This window comes from Engystomops pustulosus, chromosome 2, assembly GCF_040894005.1.
Source record: "Engystomops pustulosus chromosome 2, aEngPut4.maternal, whole genome shotgun sequence".
Taxonomy (NCBI): Eukaryota; Metazoa; Chordata; class Amphibia; order Anura; family Leptodactylidae; genus Engystomops; species Engystomops pustulosus.
Genome location: NC_092412.1, coordinates 139,922,799 through 139,942,013, shown reverse-complemented (window position 1 = coordinate 139,942,013; position 19,215 = coordinate 139,922,799). Strand labels below are relative to the sequence as shown.

At 39.8% G+C, this 19,215-nt stretch overlaps 1 protein-coding gene across 2 annotated transcripts; it reads left to right on the top strand.

Moving 5' to 3' along the window:
• The first annotated feature begins 748 nt into the window (after positions 1 to 748).
• Positions 749 to 15,434, top strand: LOC140118604 (gap junction beta-5 protein-like). 2 transcript variants are annotated; one of them, XM_072136725.1, is made up of 4 exons: positions 749 to 854; positions 5,734 to 5,828; positions 14,291 to 14,343; positions 14,422 to 15,434. In XM_072136725.1, exons 3-4 carry the CDS (start codon positions 14,310 to 14,312, stop codon positions 15,120 to 15,122), a joined length of 735 nt encoding a protein of 244 aa, XP_071992826.1. In that variant the 5' UTR covers positions 749 to 854; positions 5,734 to 5,828; positions 14,291 to 14,309; the 3' UTR covers positions 15,123 to 15,434. The 2 variants fall into 2 exon arrangements, with proteins under 2 accessions (XP_071992826.1, XP_071992825.1); XM_072136724.1 differs by having other exon boundaries at positions 752 to 854; positions 14,291 to 15,434.
• The last annotated feature ends 3,781 nt before the right edge of the window (positions 15,435 to 19,215 follow it).

Here is a 19,215-nt window from a genome sequence, read left to right as displayed (position 1 = left end):
AACTAACATAGTTTTAACTGCAGCACCTTTAATCTACTACTAGTTCACTGCCTCCATACATGGTCCCCTTATCAAACAAGCTGTGTCAGGCAGAATTTTGGGTTGTTTTCATGGCTTCCAGATCAAACTTGTTAACTTTGTCGCCACCCTGCTGTGTAATCCACAAAATATACTGGCAAACTTTTATCATTTACCGATATTATTTGAGCGCTTCTTGCTCACCTCCTTTGGTTCCTCTCTGCCACCCATTGGTTTTAAGCCTGAGTCCATTTGGGGTATGTTGCCAAGACACTCTCTAGCCTGCCGCTGCTGCCGCTGCCTCTGCATGCCGTCCCCTATAGTGTCAGGGTCAATTTTTGGATGTTTTAGATGCTATCTAGCTTCATTCTGTCACTCTGTCATGGCCATGCTGTTGCCCATAATTTTGGCATAATGGTGCGATTAAGCAGTCTCAGAGGCATCCATGCATGCTGCCCCTGCTGTTTCCTGTCCATTTCCGTGGTGTTTCCATCCTTTTCTGAGGTTTCCAGGTGTTTGGCCAAGCTTCCCTGTGCAGAGCCTTGGTCTCCTTGAAAAATGCTTGAGTCTCCCATTGACTTCAATGGGGCTCGTTATTCGAGACGAGCACTCGAGCATCGGGAAAAGTTCGTCTCGAATAACGAGTACCCGAGCATTTTAGTGCTCGCTCATCTCTAGTTACTACCCTTAATTACCCATTCAAATTATTTTTTAGGTGCCAGGCCTTAAGTGAGTCACTGAAATCTGATAAATGAACAAAGATTTACAGTATGTCAGGACTTGCCAAAAGGATGTGGCAATTTACTCAATTATTGTTCATGCAGGAAGTGACAAATGTGAGTAATGAAGTAATTTATAACAATCACCAATTTTATATGATATTAGACTGCAGGACCCAACTGTATGTGGCAATTTAACAGTTATACAAACTATTCACAGCAGTTAACTAAGACAGAAATGCATAAGAGGGGTTTAACCCTTAAAAAACACCTATGCCTTGCCCACAGTACAGGTGGTCCCCTACTTAAGAACACCTGACTTACATACAACCCCTAGTTACAAACGGACTTCTGGAGTTTAGTAATTTGCTGTACTTTAGCCTTAGGCTACAATAAACAGCTGTAGGAGTTATCAAATGTATCTGTAATTAAGATTTATTGTTATTCCTGGTTCTTATGACAAGCCAACATTTTTAAAATCCAATTGTCACAAAGACCAAAAAAATTTTGACTGGGTTTACAATAATAAAGTATACAGTTCCGACTTACATACAAACTCAACTTAAGAATAAACCTACAGAACCTATCTTATACGTAACCCGGGGACTGCCTGTATAGGGGTTAAGTCTCTGTTAAGGGTCTAACTGCTTGGATCAGTGAACTCGAGAATGGGTGGTCACATGCTCAACCTCTTTTCCATTTACTTATATAAGACGTATAACTTATATAGAAGATAACAACTAGACCCAAACAACCAGATTATTTTACTTTATTGTGTGGTAATAAATGCAAGTCTCTTAGGATTTGGTGTGAGTTCTAGAATTTCAAGGCTGCCATGGAACACAATAGATGGCATGAAAAATGGGAATTTGTTTTTAGGGTTCCTACTATGGTGACAGTTAATCAATACTCATAAATGTCATAAACAGGCATTACAGAACCTAAACAGGCTTTACAAAGGGAACAAGAATAACACTTAGTTATTAAAAGGAAGTGTCATGAGGATTTAGGCCCACAGTCACCAACCTGCTATTCTGGAATTAGTCAAGATCAGAATGACATCCTTTTATATTCTGGGAGGTTCAAATAGAAATAGTTCTTTGAACAATATAATCTGCTGTGCCTTTTCTTCACTCAGAATAGCAAATTTGTTGGTAATGTTCAAAGTTCTTTTTCTCCATTATGCCCAGCATATAAAAGAACATCATTGTGATCCTGTCACTTTTCAGGATAACTGGTTGGTAACATCCGGTAAGCGTTAATCCTCATAACAGATTCTTTTGAAGTAGACACCTCTAGGGGAAGCATAGAAACATACATTACTATATTATTGTTTATAAATAATATAGTCATATATTCTAACGGACTAGGAACCGGTAGAGAACAAAAAACGAAACAAATTTATATTCTGTTTACAATGACTAAGTAAACATAAAATGAAGGTTAGGTTCATACTTAAAATATACATAAGTATATATGGATACATGTTGTGCAAAAAACCTATGTTGCAGTTATCTCATATTGGCCCCTTAAAGAAAATCCAAAAACAAATCATCTTAAGTTTCTTACTTATGTCTGTGTCACACTGAAGAGCTGTATAAAGCTATAATTCCACACATACTCCTGAACTAAATAGTAAGTGGCACTTAAAAATGCTCTAGCATTTTATCTTTTTTGAAACAACTCGGATTCTGTATTTTTAAAGATATAACATATAAATTTTGTTTTAAAGGAGTTTTAGCACTCAATAGATTTATACCATGTCAACAGGCCAAAGTCTAACAAGAGGAATAAATTTGATGGTCCAGCCAACATCGGTGATCTTTCAGACTTTTATTTCGTCAAATTTCATTTATGCACAGTGTTAATCGATAGTTCCTACGCGTTTCGAATGAACTAGTCGCTCTTAGTCATGGACTATGAAGTCATGGACTAAGAGCGACTAGTTCGTTCGAAACGCGTAAGAACTATGGATTAACACTGTGGATAAATGAAATTTGACAAAATAAAAGTCTGAAAGATCACCGACGTTGGCTGGACCATCAAATTTATTCCTCTCAGTATTTTGCCTGTGCAAACAAGGCGGGTTCCGTGCCGACTTCAACGGGACCTTGGAGGTGAGCTGGGAAACCCCTTTTTTTCTTCCTGATACAAAGTCTAACAACCAGGGACTCAACTACCGGCACCCCCCGCCCCCCTGAAAAATACTAAAATAGCTTATCCCTCATAACATGAATCACAATCCTCTACAGGTTACATTAGCGCAATAGCAGTATACAACTCGAATTTCATAAAACAAAAGGGTTCCTATTGTTGGACAATCTAGTTGGCCATGTGAGCTATAATGATTTTGCTACTTCCTGTGATGTCAAGACCAAAGTCAGAGTACCCCATTCATCACTTTAGCCAGCTGAATGAGGCAAGGGACTTTCAGTTTACATTGGCTGTGGCCTTTTTACTGTACATTGACTGTGGTCTACAGATGGAATAACAAGTGATTAGTGCTCAGAAAACTACCAACCACTGCCCAAATCTCAAAACCCAGGCTACTTCATAATATACTGCTAATAAAATGTGTATATAGATGTGTACAGCTTTTTCATATCTTAAATTTGGTGTTAATGTAACTCTGACTTGAAAATAAAGTTTACCAAATTCTTATACATGCTTCCCATAATGTTTTGTATTCTCTTAATAAATAATTTAGAAAAAAGTCTACAAGTAAACACTGCAAAGTGTGTTCATACAGAACTATAAAGGGACTAGCCTTACAGCTTCTATCACATGGAGCAGTATGAAGCATGTAACAATTAGTAGAAAACAGCATAGGACAGAAAAAGAGCTATAGACTGTTGGAGACAGTCAGGAATTATATTTTTATTTGCAGCTCACATTCCTAAACATGTGTTTAACTGCCTGGTCTTGTACCACAACTATATGTGCAAGTTTTAACATCAAGGAGGTAATTTTAAAAATGATGGGAGGGAATTCATTAACGACCTGCCCCTTTTTGTTTTTTCATTTCCATTTTTCACTCCCCATCTTCAAAAATCTATAACTTTTTTATTTTTACATGTAAACATCTCTGTGAGGGCTTGTTTTTGCGTAAAACAAATGCAATTCATAGTAACAGTATTTAATATTCCATGCCATGCACTGGAAAGCAGGAAAAAAATTCTAGATATAGTGAAAATGGTGAAAAAATGCATTTGCACCATTTGCTTGTGGCTTTCACTGTGTGCCCCAAATGACATGTCTACTTTGGGGTGGTGCTATCATGGGAATAAAAAAATTGTATGGGTTTTGTAATGTTTTCATACATTTACAAAAATTAAAACTTCCTGTACAAAAGGAAGCGCTAATAACTTTTTCATACTTTGGTGTGCTGTGGATGGTGTAATTTTTTGCAACTTTTGATGATGTTTTCAATGCTACCATTTTACAGACTATACGACTTTTTGATCACTTTTTATTCCTCTTTTTACATTTTTCAAAAATTCTGGTGCTATTTACTGTTACGCGGTTAAACGCAGTAAAAAACGGTATTAGATTTTGAGAGATCGGGCATTTTTGGGCGCAGCAATACCTAATGTGTTTATGATTTTTACAGTTCATTTATAGCAGTTCTAGGGAAATTGGGGATGATTTGAATTCTTAGTTTTTTTATACTACAGTATAGCAGTATATGGGGCTTTTCCTCATATTCATTACAATGTGCAAATCGTAGCTGCGCGCCCTCGTCCGGCGATCCTGCCGTCTGTGCATGCACAGAAGAGCAGGCCCACGCCTGTTTCGGAGCAGTGACCGCGCAGACGCGGGCCTGCTCTTCTGCGCATGAGCAGACGGCAGGATCGCCGGACGAGGGCGCGCAGATACGCGGAGCTGCATGCCGAAGATGGTGAGTAGGAGGGGAAAAGAGGCCACCGGGGCGTGGAGTAGCCGCCTCATGTAACCTCAGATGCGGCTACTCTATGCCCCAGTAGCCGCATAAGTAAATTTGCATACAAGTTTAAAAAAAGTTAACTACCACCCGATTTACCTTTATAGGTAGATTTGTGGTGGTAGGTTCCCTTTAAAACCGGGCAGCCTCGGGTCTTTGGAAGACCCAAGGCTGTCATGGCGACGATCGCTGCTACCCGATGACGTCACGGGAAGGGACGATCGTCACCAGGATGGCGGCACCCACGCGCCACCAACTTTGCTGGCGCCAATCGACGTGTGAGTGCCCATCCTCTCCTTGTACCCGCACCCAACTCATGCCGTACTATTACAGCGCACGTCGTTTAGGGGTTAATGTGTCTCAGCCCCCCGACAGTGCAGAGCTGGGCACCATAAGTCTTGTGCTGCACCTAATTAACCATCATGATAATGAATCTGTCACAGTATAAGACTCTTGTTTTACTTTTAAACCCTGTTTTAGCTGGTCACACTATGGTGCAGTCTCCTTAATTTTTTTTTGGCGCACAGGCTTATTTCCATATGGCCATGCTACCTATCTCCAAAACCACAGCACTTTCACGAGGCCACTCCCTTTTGTCAAACAAGTAAGAAAACTGCAAAAAAATGGTCTAAAAGCCTTCAAGAAGCCTTTCAGAAGGCATTTCAGGCAGTTTTTTGCGCAAAATGTCATTTTCAGCGCAGGAGCAACAATGAATCCCCCCCACCCCACCTGTTGGTGCAAGTAGTTTAGTAGTCTAAAAGCTGGTGATAGGTTCCCTTTAAGTACAAAAAGCATCTATCTATTGTAATTGAGCTTATCCACTTGAAAAAGTAAATGCACTTCAATAAAAAGTGCTAGTTAAGTAGTAATATTAATGTATAGTTTAGTTTATGTTTAGTTTATTAACAATCTCTTTTAGCTACAATTCTATGAAGTTATGCTGTGTCTATACCTTGGAATGATTATGTTAAAATGGTTGAAAGAAAGAGGATTTGTTTCATAGTTTCTACTCCACCTTAAGCTATATGACACACCCAGGTATGCTATTTGTATTAGTACAGAGAGAGAGAAGACATGGCTGACAACATGATCCATGAAGTCTGGTAAAAACAGCAACTACAAATTTAAAACATACATCAACTACCTAGAAGGTAAGTTTTAGATTCTTGATGATCATTTTGTGTTTACGGTAAATGTTAAATGTGTTATGTCTAAAAGTAAGATGCAGTGATTCAGTATAAGAAAACAAATATAGCAACCAGAGTAATATCGATATATGATGTTATGCTGTGTGTTTAGATACAGTTTATATCTCATACATTTATACATAGTATTTATGTACAGGAGCAGTGTACGTACAGAAACCATTTCTTATCCTTGCTGAAAGATTTTTTATATGTGTTAATTAGTGTGAAAGGGTTTTTTTTAGATGGTTTTGATAACAGTGCTCTGTATTTCACAGAAATGTCTCTAAACATTTATTCTCTGTACTACTACTGTACACTACCCATCAATAATATAATTAAAAGTAAACATGCATCAAAGTTTATTCAATTATTGCTCTATATAATAGGCTTGATAGTATAACCATTTATATACCATAAGACTAAGATGATCATAGTCGAATTTCTGAAAGCAAACATTTACTGTTTACCAGCCGCCTCTTACATTATTGGACATAAGAATTCTGCCAATCTTTGCTAGCTATCTTAGTATATATGAGATCCTAAAACAAACACACATTGTATTTCTATTAATTCTTGGTACAGTTAAGGGGACTCTTTTCCTGGTAAATCAGCCCTTCTGATGCACATTAGTAATCTCTACATGAGCACCGAAACCTCTCATACCACCATTTAATTGTTGCGCAATATTTAATGGCTGTAAATATAAAGCATGCCATGAGCTACTTGTCAGCTGCTTTATATGTATCTCCTGTACATTTCTGCTAAAATCACATGGTAGCCCTATTCGGCAGTACCTTTCATGCCAGCATGACAAATGCTCAAAAAACTACCAAGTGCCACCTGGGTGCTGCCAATTCTACCTCACATGCAAAACCCCTGCTGCTCCAAAGTAAACTAATAATTAAATGCATACACAGATGTGCACACCTTTTCCATATCTCAAATTTGGTTCAGGACTCCAAATGTTCATGAAACAGGATTTCATAATACACCTGCACATGATGCGCTGGGATATGATGAATGTCTGGTGAATACCAATCAGAGAACCCTATTCCTGTACAGATCCTAACACCAAAACAACAACAATAGTACCAATAGAGGTATATAGGACAAAAGTCAACCCATAATCACAGACCAAAAGTGCTATTGGGAATAAAATATTACCAATCTTTATTACGATGAATGTCTGCCTATGTCTTTACTTGTCTGTATCACCGGCTTTACTGTGATGTATCGTGTCACCTGCTGGTGCTAGAGCATATTTCTAAGCGAGTATCTCGAGTTACTAGATACTGCCTTGCAAACAGATAATCTATTATTATTAATTATGGTAGATGGAGACTCACTCCACCCCCAATGCTCTACAACTTTTAAATCATAGATACAGCCAGGGGCGTCGCTATGTTAAAAGATCCGGGGCTCGCGCCCCGGATCTTTTGGCCGGAGCCCCGGATCAGCAGGTCACTGGTCCCGCTGACCGGGGAGTTTTCCTCACTCTCATCTCTATCTGTGTCGACAGGACACAGATAGAGATGAGTAGTGGAGTGGAGCACTGAGCTGTCAGCTCAGTGCAACACTACATAGAGCCGGAGATGCGATAATCTACATCTCGTCTCCTGCTTGGAGCAGCTTAAGACAGCAGCCAGGAGCAGGAGACGCGATGTGATGACGTCACCGCCGATCGTCCTGCACAGAAGACTGAAAGGGTAAGGAGGGAAGACTGGTGAGTATTAGTGTATTTTTTGGTTTATTATTAGACAGTGTGGGCATAATTATGGACTGGGGGCATCACTGTGTACTGGGTCTATTACTTTATAAAGGATTACTTTATACTATGGATGGAAGGCATTACTTTATAAAAGGGGTATTGCTTGGGGCATTACTTTATAAAGGGGGCATTACGATGGACTGGGGCATTATTTAATAAAAGGGGCCTTGCTGTGGGCTCAGGGCCTTACTCCATAAAGGGGGCATTTCTAGGGACTAGGGGCATTACTTTACAAAGGGCTTCATTACTGTGCACTGGAACATTACTTTATAGAAGGGGCATTGCTATGGACTGGAGACATTACTTTATAAAGGGGACATTACTTCAGACTGAGGGCATTATTTTATAAAGGGGTCATTAGTATGCACTGGGGGCATTATTTTATAAAGGGGGCATTATTATGCACTGGGGGCATTATTTTATAAAGGGGGCATTATTATGCAATGGGGGCATTATTTTATAAAGGGGGCATTACTGTGGGCTAGTAGCATTACTTTATAAATTGAGCATTCCTGTGGGCTGGGGGCATTACTCCATAAAGGGGGCATAATTGTGAACTGGGGGCATTATTTTATAAAGGGGGCATTTCTATGGACTGGGGGCATTATTTTATAAAGGGGGCATTTCTATGGACTGGGGGCATTATTTTATAAAGAGGGCATTTCTATGGACTGGGGGCATTATTTTATATAGGGGTCATTATTATGCACTGGGGGCATTATTTTATAAAGGGGGCATTATTATGCACTGGGGGCATTATTTTATAAAGGGGGCATTATTATGCAATGGGGGCATTATTTTATAAAGGGGGCATTACTGTGGGCTAGTAGCATTACTTTATAAATTGAGCATTCCTGTGGGCTGGGGGCATTACTCCATAAAGGGGGCATAATTGTGAACTGGGGGCATTATTTTATAAAGGGGGCATTTCTATGGACTGGGGGCATTATTTTATAAAGGGGGCATTTCTATGGACTGGGGGCATTATTTTATAAAGAGGGCATTTCTATGGACTGGGGGCATTATTTTATAAAGGTGGCATTTCTATGGACTGGGGGCATTATTTTATAAAGGGGGCATTTCTATGAACTGGGGGCATTATTTTATAACGGGAGAATTACTGTGGACTGTGAGCATTACTTTATAAAGGGGGCATTATTTTGGCCTGGAGGCATTACTATATAGAGGGGGCATTACTGCAGACTGTGGATAATAATGTGGGCTGCAGGTAATTACTGTGGGCATTTTTATGTGGACTGTGGGCATTAATCTGGGCTTTACTGTGGTGTGTGGACTTATTTGGTGTGAAGGCATTATTAGGCAGGGGGCTCCTTTCAGTGGACAATGTTAGGATGGGAGCCTCAATTGGGGAAGGGGAATTATTAGGAAGGTGAAACCAATTGTGGAGGGGGTATTATTTAGTGTAGGGGTCACAGTGAGAGGACATTAGTCGGGGCCACAGGGATTAAGTGTGGATGGCATTATAGCATATCAGGACATATTAATGGAACATTTATTGGGTGGGTGGCACAATTAGGGGACATTATTAAATGCAAATAACACAAGAGAGAGGGGTAATATAATGTATGGGACTTTTGGGGGGGGAGGGATTGGAAGATAATTCATAAAATATGAGGACCACAATAAGGGTGTACAGGGCTTGATTAAGGCTGTTGGGGGCCCCTGGGGGCAAACTGGTGGGGGCCCGCCCCACAATTTTTGTAAACAATGCCAGTAATATATGGACCCCCGTAATGAATATATACAGCTTTCCACTACACAGCACACACTGACACATGCACACACTACATATATACTGTATACACACACTGACACATGCACACACTACATATATACTGTATACACACACTGACACATGCACACATTACATATATACTGTATACACACACTGACACACGCACACACTACATATACACTGTATACACAACTTGACATCATGTACACACTACATATATACTGTATACACACACTGACACATGCACACACTACATATATACTGTATACACACACTGACACATGCATACACTACATATATACTGTATACACACCTTGACATCATGTACACACTACATATATACTGTATACACACACTGACACCATGCACACACTACATATATACTGTATACACACACTGACACATGCACACACGACATATATACTGTATGCACACACTGACACATGCACACACTACATATATACTGTATACACACCTTGACATCATGTACACACTACATATATACTGTATACACACACTGACACATGCACACACTACATATATACTGTATACACACCTTGACACCATGCACACACTACATATATACTGTATACACACTGACACCATGCACTCCTACATATATACTGTATACACACACTGACACATGCACACACTACATATATACTGTATACACACCTTGACACCATGCACACTCTACATATATACTGTATACACACCCTGACACCATGCACACACTACATATATACTGTATACACACACTGACCCCATGCATACTCTACATATATACTGTATACACACACTGACACATGCACACACTACATATATACTGTATACACACACTGACCCCATGCACACACTACATATATACTGTATACACACACTGACACCATGCACACACTACATATATACTGTATACACACCCTGACACCATGCACACACTACATATATACTGTATACACACCCTGACACCATGCACACACTACATATATACTGTATACACACAATGACACCATGCACACACTACATTTATACTGTATCCACACTGAAACCATGCACACTCTATATATGCACTGTATACATCCACATAAACACACAGTACAATATATACATAAACTCACCTACTTGCTGGAAGAGAAGTCTTCACCCCCAGCACCCAGGGCAGCCATGTGCATCCACTAGAGGGGGTTGTAGGGGATAAAACCACAGGCAGGAGCTCACAGCTCTCCTTACCATGTGCTCTTCTAGCTCCGTGATGTGCCCCTCCCCCTCCTCCGACAGCACCCGGACAGGGGGGTTAACTTTCACTGAAGAAGAGAGGGTCATTTCAGAGCCCGGCCTTCCAGTTCCACCCTGCAGTCTGCAGAATCCCAGCTCCTCTCATTTTCAGCTGCTGCCAGAAAGTAAGCAGTTACCTGGCAGCAGCTCCAAGAAGCGCTGCCTGCGGAGCTCTCCTCCTGCAGCCAGGAAGTTCCGCGATCATACTGTTGCGTGCTGGCTGCCTTCAGCACTGTTTCAAAAAGTCCGAAGTGGGGAACTTGCGGTATGGTAGGTACGCACGCCTCCGACCAAAACATATAGTGGGTGATGCCGACGGCCATGCGTCCGCCCGAATCACCCGCACTTGGTGGGGGCCCCTTCAAAGGCAAAGTGGTGGGGGCCCTGGGGCTCGAGCCCCGGGAGCCCCCCCTATGATCCGGCCCCGAGGGTGTATTATAAAGCGTAAGGATCAAAATAGGGACAATATACTGAGTTTAAACCACAATGTGAAGTTTAATGATTGTGGGTCATTACTAAGTGTGGGGGCCATAATCAGGACAGCATTCTGCCACAATATCAGGCTTTATAAAGAATGGGGCCCACACTTGAGGTAGTGGTGGTATTTTAGAGTGCAGGAATGAGGGCTTTTTACCTAAAATGGGGAACATTTTACAGTGTTTTACTAGGAAGCATTATTACTGTGTACTGGTAGTATTTTCAGGGGTACTTAAAAATACCATTAAGTACCCCTGTTGGGGGAGCAGCAGCATGACACTGTTAGGAGATCAACATGTAGGGACATAAGATGTGTGTTCACATCAACTGCATTTACTGGATGGAATAGGTAGGGATTTCGCCTGTGTTTTCTCTAGCTGTATAGGTACAATTGTTTTTGCTGCAAGCACATGTACAGGAGTGGACACTTCAGAAATAATGGTACATATGCATTGGGGCCCGTGCCCTGGATCTTTTGCTACTCTAGCGACGCCCCTGGATACAGCTATCATTGTCAATTAAGTTTAAATTCAGATGAACTTGCCAACATTTGCCCATGTTTTTCACAGCCAACCATTAGCCCCTGTGGGGTATGTTTGTTTTTACCTCGAACCAATTCACTTCCACTTCCAAAATGTCCCCTTGACTGTAATTGAAAGTTCTGCGTCCAGGGATATCATTGATCAGATCTTCTGAAGTTCAGTGCATAATGCCAATCACATGGGAGGAGGTGTTCAGAGACAGGGAGAGCTTGCCTTCAACATGAAAATCTTCGCCTCCGTGACTTTAACCCTGATCTAACTTCAAAGTTAGTTTTCTGGGTGATGCCATACTGGGTTATAAAAGAAAAATTTGGGTGATACCAAATTTATATAGTTTTTATTGTGTTTTAATACATTTTCAATAATTAAACGACAAAGAAAAAAATTTTTTTGCCATCTTCTGACGCTAATAACTTTCATACTTTGGCGCACGGAGATGTGTGTGGGGTCATTTTTTGCGAAATGAGGTGACGTTTTCAATGCTACCATTTTGAGGTCTGTGCGACATTTTGATCATTTTGTATTTCATTTTTTATGTTATGTAAAAAGGTGTAAAAGTCGCATTTTGGACATTTGGGCGCCATTTCCCGCCTCGGAGGTCCCCGCCGCCCATAACCGTTTTTATATTTTGATAGGTCGGGCATTTTGGGACGCGGCGATACCTAATATGTTTGTGATTTTTACTGTTTATTATGTTGTATATCCGTTCTAGAGAAAGGGGGGTGATTTGAATTTTTAATATTTTGTAAAATTTTTTTATTTTTTAAACTTTTTTTACAAGTGGTACAAAAGGTAAAAGAAATATAAGGAAATATAGAAAAAAAATCAAAAATAGCATCAACTTCATTTTAATAGGACGATGAAGAGAATGTTAGGGAGTCCTTCAATTGCTGATATCTATAGAAAACTGAAACATATTGATAACAAAGAAATTACTGAGAGATTCTACAACTAGAGTACCACTAGAGAAGAGAAGAAAGGTTAATGAAAGGATAGGGAAAAATTACTAGATCTGAAGTGTTTATGGAGATGTTATGGAAAGTGACTGCAAGGATTTATTTAAATATAAAATAGAATGTCTAAAATATAGTAAATATGAGGCAGACTTGATTCATTGTCTGTGGTGTTGTCCAGGGGTATGTAGACTTTGGATGCTGGTGGAACTCGATGTATGTTTATGTCTCTTTTACTGTGAAAAAAGGGAGTTTTGGGATACAGGAAACGTGGCTTACAGACAACCCCTAGTTACAAACAGACCTCCCTGTCCAATATGACTTCTGGTGAAGCTCTCTGGATGCTGATAAATTACTTTACTTTAGTCCAAGGCTGCAATAATCAACTGTAAGGTGTCATAAAGGTGCGATGAAGCTTTATTGTTAATCCTTATTCCCTTGTCAACCACACATTTAAAATCCAGTTGTCACAAGAACCAAAAAAGACTTTTTCTGTAGTTACAATTATTAAACATTGCTTTTACAACTTACATACAAATTGAACTTAAGAACATAGCTACAGAACCTATCCTGCACATAACTAGGGACTGCATGTATAGGGAAGAACTGATTTTGTTGATACTGCAACAAAAAAGATTATGCTAGATGAGTAGATCTCACCTTGCATTCCAATAATGATACAGATTAGAATGAGATGTAGATTAGAAAGAATGTTTATACATCTCCAATGGATGATAAGAACAAAGCATTCAAGAGTAACTCCAAAGTTATAATGAATTAACCAAATTCTTATATGTGATTTCCACTTTAAAATCAAACATAACAATGCCCATATTAAGCTGGTGCCCTTTTCTTTCCAAAGTTATGGTATTTTATGTTCTTTAAGGGTTTTGCAGAAATCTTTCTTATCAGTGGTGCAGTTGATGAAGACTAACCTCTTCCAGTATCTGCCCTGAAGCTGAGTCCAATTCACTCTGCCCACAAATTCCATGATACCTTGTGTTCTCTCATTCAATATTTATGTAGCAAATTCAGTGTGAGTCCTCCAAGTAATTCCACTGAACACTGCATATTGTACACACACAATGTATACAGTGACTATCCTGGCAGCTTTCATCACATGGAGAAGTATGAAACATATAATAAGTGGTAGAAATCATAAGCAAAACAGTTGCAAGAAGTGTATAGCCTGTGCTGTGTGAGGACTAAGGGTTAATAGCTTCTCTGCACATTTCAGAGTACAAGGTAGGGTGGGGCTCATCATGAGGTTAGAAGAGAGACAGAGGAAGTTCTATAGAATCACAGATGTGGATGGTGGGACTGATAGGAAACGGGATATCTTGTACCTCACTATTATCTGCTCCAAGACCTCTTCATCTCTGTCTGTATACACTTATTATCAGTTATATGCTTTGTATGTATTCCCCTGAACTATTAATTTACAAAAAATATAAATTTGAAATTTTAGTAACACTTTAAAAAGTTGGCCAGGAATTATTATTGATCTACTGATCTACTGGTCTATCTGCAGGCCACCAAGGACTCCGCATTCCACAGAGCTGGAATTATAATTCCTGGCCAACACCTTTATGTTTAAATGGACAAAAAGATATTAATATAAGTGTGTTTTTAAATAAAATATCTTCTTTTTTCAGTGTATGTAGAAGAACAGAAATGAACTGGGGAGTATATGAAGCTCTGCTGACAGGTGTTAATAAATTCTCCACTGAATTTGGTCGTATTTGGCTATCTATTGTCTTTATATTTAGGATTCTTGTATACGCAGTCACAGCAAGTCGGGTTTGGGGAGATGACCAAAAAGACTTTGACTGCAACACTCGACAGCCTGGATGCGGCAATGTCTGCTATGACCAATATTTCCCTGTCTCACACATCCGCCTGTGGGCTTTACAACTTATCATGGTTACATGTCCTTCTCTTCTTGTTGTAATGCATGTGGCATACAGAGAGAATCGAGAGAGAAAACATAGAGAGAAGATGGGAGAGATAGCTGGAAAGCTTTACCAGGACATTGGAAAAAAGAGAGGTGGACTTTGGTGGACCTATCTTATCAGCCTACTTGTTAAAGCAGTGGTGGACTGTACTTTCATCTATGTGTTTTATCATCTCTATGAAAATTTCTTTCTTCCTCGTGTAGTCAAATGCACTCTTCCTCCATGTCCCAACACAGTGGACTGCTTCATTTCCCGACCATCCGAGAAAAATATATTCACCCTCTTTATGATAATTAGTTCTGCTGTATGTGTTCTTCTGAACCTCATAGAAGCTGTATATCTTGTTGGAAAGAAGTGTAAAGAGAAGATGCTTCCCAAACCCCAGCAAACAATCTCCAGAAAGGACTGCTGTGAGGTCATTGAGGACAAACTGTCCAAAGGTGAAAAGAAAATTTGTATTTCAGAAGACTGTAAGACAATAAAAACTGAAGTGAGACAAAACAAAATCAGTAAGGATATTAATCCTGCTTAGTGGCAGCATCAGACCTATGTATTAACAGTAAAAAAGAGGTTTGACGCAATCCATATCTCTATTGAGTTCTAAGCCAATACAACTCCGCAGCTAAAGTTCAGGTAAACTGGTTGTATGCCTCAAATATGTCCTAAATCTGGGCTTACTCCCCAGTGTGATAACTGACAAATTATTTTTTCATGTTTATCCATGTTGGTGTTCCTATACATTTTCATATTAAATATGTAAAAATGTTTAAAATGTCTTGATAACATTTACAAGGAATTTCTTGTAACTGAGTGATTTATATATATTAAATATTATTTTATGTAATGTATTCATTATTTTAAGTGATTTTATGCTACAGTTAAAATCAGAATTTCTCTATCATACAAAGTACAATATGCCCTTTGGCAGCAGAGATAATATTCATATATAAACTATCTGAACCAGGGGTGAATTAAGCCTGCCATGGGCCCTGGGGTGTATGAATATTATAGCCCTTACAAGTGTGAAAATCAATTCCAACGTAAGTTACTGGAATCAAGCATCTTGAGGAATGGGGTATGTATCCCTTCTGTCTGTATTCAAACTGTGGTTTTAGGACCTTTGGAGGACCTTCAAAGGTCCTGAAATGACTCTCTTATAGATGTTTATTAAAAGAAGGAACAGATGTATGAGGATTCCATGGTTAAAGGCTTAATGCTTTTTTGTATCTAAAATTCATTAAATGTACAATTTTTTTTAATTTTATAGCCTTCTAGTATAGAATTTAAAATCATTATTTAGCTATGTGCCCATTTAATACCCCTTAAATAGAAAAAAATGTGTCAACTGTAGAGATCCAGAAGTTAGAACACATATAACACCAGAACCAAACAGTACAAATATACAGCACTAAAATCAAGCTCATTGTATAAATTTTGAGTATTATCCACCTATAGACTGTACAGGAGGATTCTGCTCTGATCATATGAGCAAGAATTGGACATCACTCCTGAATATTTGTATTTATAGAACTAAACTAATTCTATATCACCTTTTTGTGTGAACATGGTTGTGTGCATGAGGCCTAGGTCTTAGGGTGATATAGCTTGTTAATTACATTTTTTTAACATAACACATAACTTTACCTTTTTTTTACACTATCCAAAAACACCCCTAACTAGTCTTTCTAAGTAATTTTATATAATTTTAGATATATTTATTCATAAACAATTTAAAAAATACAACATACATGTAGCTCCATTGCATTGCCAACCATAGCAACCTTTTATAGACTGTATGAAATGCCTTGGAAATGTCCAAATACACAACATCCAAAGCCCCCCCAGGTCCAGTCTAGAACTTACCTCCTCATAGGAGCTGATCAGATTAGTCTGACAGGACCGAAGCCTCATAAGCCCATGCTGATGCTGGGATATAAGGTTATGTACAGTGAGATATTCCAGGATAGCATCTCTAGCAAACCCCTCAAAACAAACCAAAGTTTAACTCACAGGTCTCTAGTTTCCACTCATTTGATATGCACCAGTCCCGTAGAACAGAATCTGTACTTAACCCTAAAGCGCAATAAGACATTGGGGAGTATGAAGAGGGCTCGTCGGGTGTTTGCTTTATAATGAAGCAAACGCCTGTCACTAACACCCTTTGATCACCGCCGCCAAGGCTGCCGGTGACATTAATGAGCTGGCTGCGCGTGGGTGCCGCCATCTTGGCTCCGATCGTCGCTCCTCATGATATCATCGGGGAACGGCGATCCGTTGCCATGACAGCCTCGGGTCACACAAAGATCCGAGGCTATCATGATCTAATCCAGTGATGGCAAACCTTTTAGAGACCGAGTGCCCAAACTACAAAAAAGACCCGCTTATTTATCGCAAAGTGCCAACACAGAAATTTAATTTGTGATTTATACTCCCTTCTCTGTCACAGTTTTCATTGATACCAGCACCCTGAGAACACCAATAAAGCAGAAAATAGTCCCAGGTCGAGCTGTCACTTTAAAATAGCAGCAAGTCCTGGGCTGTCTGGGACTGCAGGAAGATACCTGGAGTCATCTCTGGTGATGGCCTGAGTGCCCACAGAAAGGGCTCTGAGTGCCACCTCTGGCACCAGTGCCATAGGTTAGCCATCACTGATCTAAGCTATCTATTACAATGTGCGATTTGCACATTTTAATAGATGGTGTGCAAATTCCCCATATACTGCCATACTGTAAATTATCCAGACATTTAAAAAATTATAAAAATGTAAAGTAGACATATGGGAAATGTTATTCAGCAACTTATTTAGATGGTAAATTGATCTGCCTGAAAGCATGATGATTTTGAATTTCGAAAATGGCAAACTTTTCAAAGAACTCATCATTTTTTCTTTTGTAAATAAACCCAAAACTTATCGGCCAAAATTTACCACTAAAATTAAGTACAACATGTGAGGAAAAAACAATCTCATAATCGCTTTGATAAGTACAGGCAGTCCCTGGATTATGTACAAGGTTCTGTAGGTTTGTTGAATTTGTATGTAAGTCGGAATTGTATATTTTATCATTGTAACTCCAGACAATTTTTTTTTGGTCTCTGTGACAATTGGATTTTAAAAATGTTGGATTGTCATAAGAACCAGGAATAACAATGAAGCTTCATTGCAGACACCGTTAATAACTGTTATATCTGTTTATTCAGACTTGCAATTTTTTTTAACGCACGTTATGATTAGAGATGAGCGAACATGCTCGTCCGAGCTTGATGCTCGGTCGAGCATTAGGGTACTCGAAACTGCTCGTTACTCGGACGAATACTTCGCCCGCTCGAGAAAATGGCAGCTCCCGCCGTTTTGCTTTTTGGCGGCCAGAAACAGAGCCAATCACAAGCCAGGAGACTCTGCACTCCACCCAGCATGACGTGGTACCCTTACACGTCGATAGCAGTGGTTGGCTGGCCAGATCAGGTGACCCTGGGATAGACTAGCCGCTGGCCGCGCTGCTCGGATCATTCTGTCTCTGGATGCCGCTAGGGAGAGAGCTGCTGCTGCTCAGGGAAAGCGTTAGGGTGTTCTATTAGCTTACTGTTAGGCAGGAGTGATTCTCAAAGAACCCAACAGCCCTTCTTAGGGCTACAATAACGTTCTACTTTTTTTATTTTAATTTGCATCTTTTACCATTTTGTGAGGAATTAGCAGGGGGACTTGCTACCGTTGTGTTTAGCTCTTAGTGGCACACATATCCATAGCAAAGACCGAAGTGGGAAAATTCAGTAGGGGTTGGATTTCTATTAGGCAATAACTCAGTGTCATCTCATCTGGCATAGTAGTGTGCTTCCTTTGATACTTGGCTAGAAAATAGCCATAGGAGAATACAAACAGCTTCTTGAAGCCTACAGTAGCGTTCTATATATTTGATTTCTGGTTGATCTGCTGGTGGCTGTAGTTTCTGCAGTGCATGTACTTGCCAATTCTGAGCAATTTGTAGTGAGACTTGCGACCGCTGTGTTCTGCGCTTAGTGGCGCACATATCCATAGCAAAGGCTGAAGTGGCAAAATTCAGTAGGGGTTGGATTTCTATTAGGCAATAACTCAGTGTCATCTCATCTGGCATAGTACTGTGCTTCCTTTGATACTTGGCTAGAAAATAGCCATAGGAGAATACAAACAGCTTCTTGAAGCCTACAGTAGCGTTCTATATATTTGATTTCTGGTTGATCTGCTGGTGGCTGTAGTTTCTGCAGTGCATGTACTTGCCAATTCTGAGCAATTTGTAGTGAGACTTGCGACCGCTGTGTTCTGCGCTTAGTGGCGCACATATCCATAGCAAAGGCTGAAGTGGCAAAATTAAGTAGGGGTTGGATTTCTATTAGGCAATAACTCAGTGTCATCTCATCTGGCATAGTACTGTGCTTCCTTTGATACTTGGCTAGAAAATAGCCATAGGAGAATACAAACAGCTTCTTGAAGCCTACAGTAGCGTTCTATATATTTGATTTCTGGTTGATCTGCTGGTGGCTGTAGTTTCTGCAGTGCATGTACTTGCCAATTCTGAGCAATTTGTAGTGAGACTTGCGACCGCTGTGTTCTGCGCTTAGTGGCGCACATATCCATAGCAAAGGCCGAAGTG

Coding starts and splice junctions, on each gene's coding strand:
- LOC140118604 (XM_072136724.1), top strand. CDS start 14,310: ATGAACTGGGGAGTATATGAAGCTCTGCTGACAGGTGTTAATAAATTC.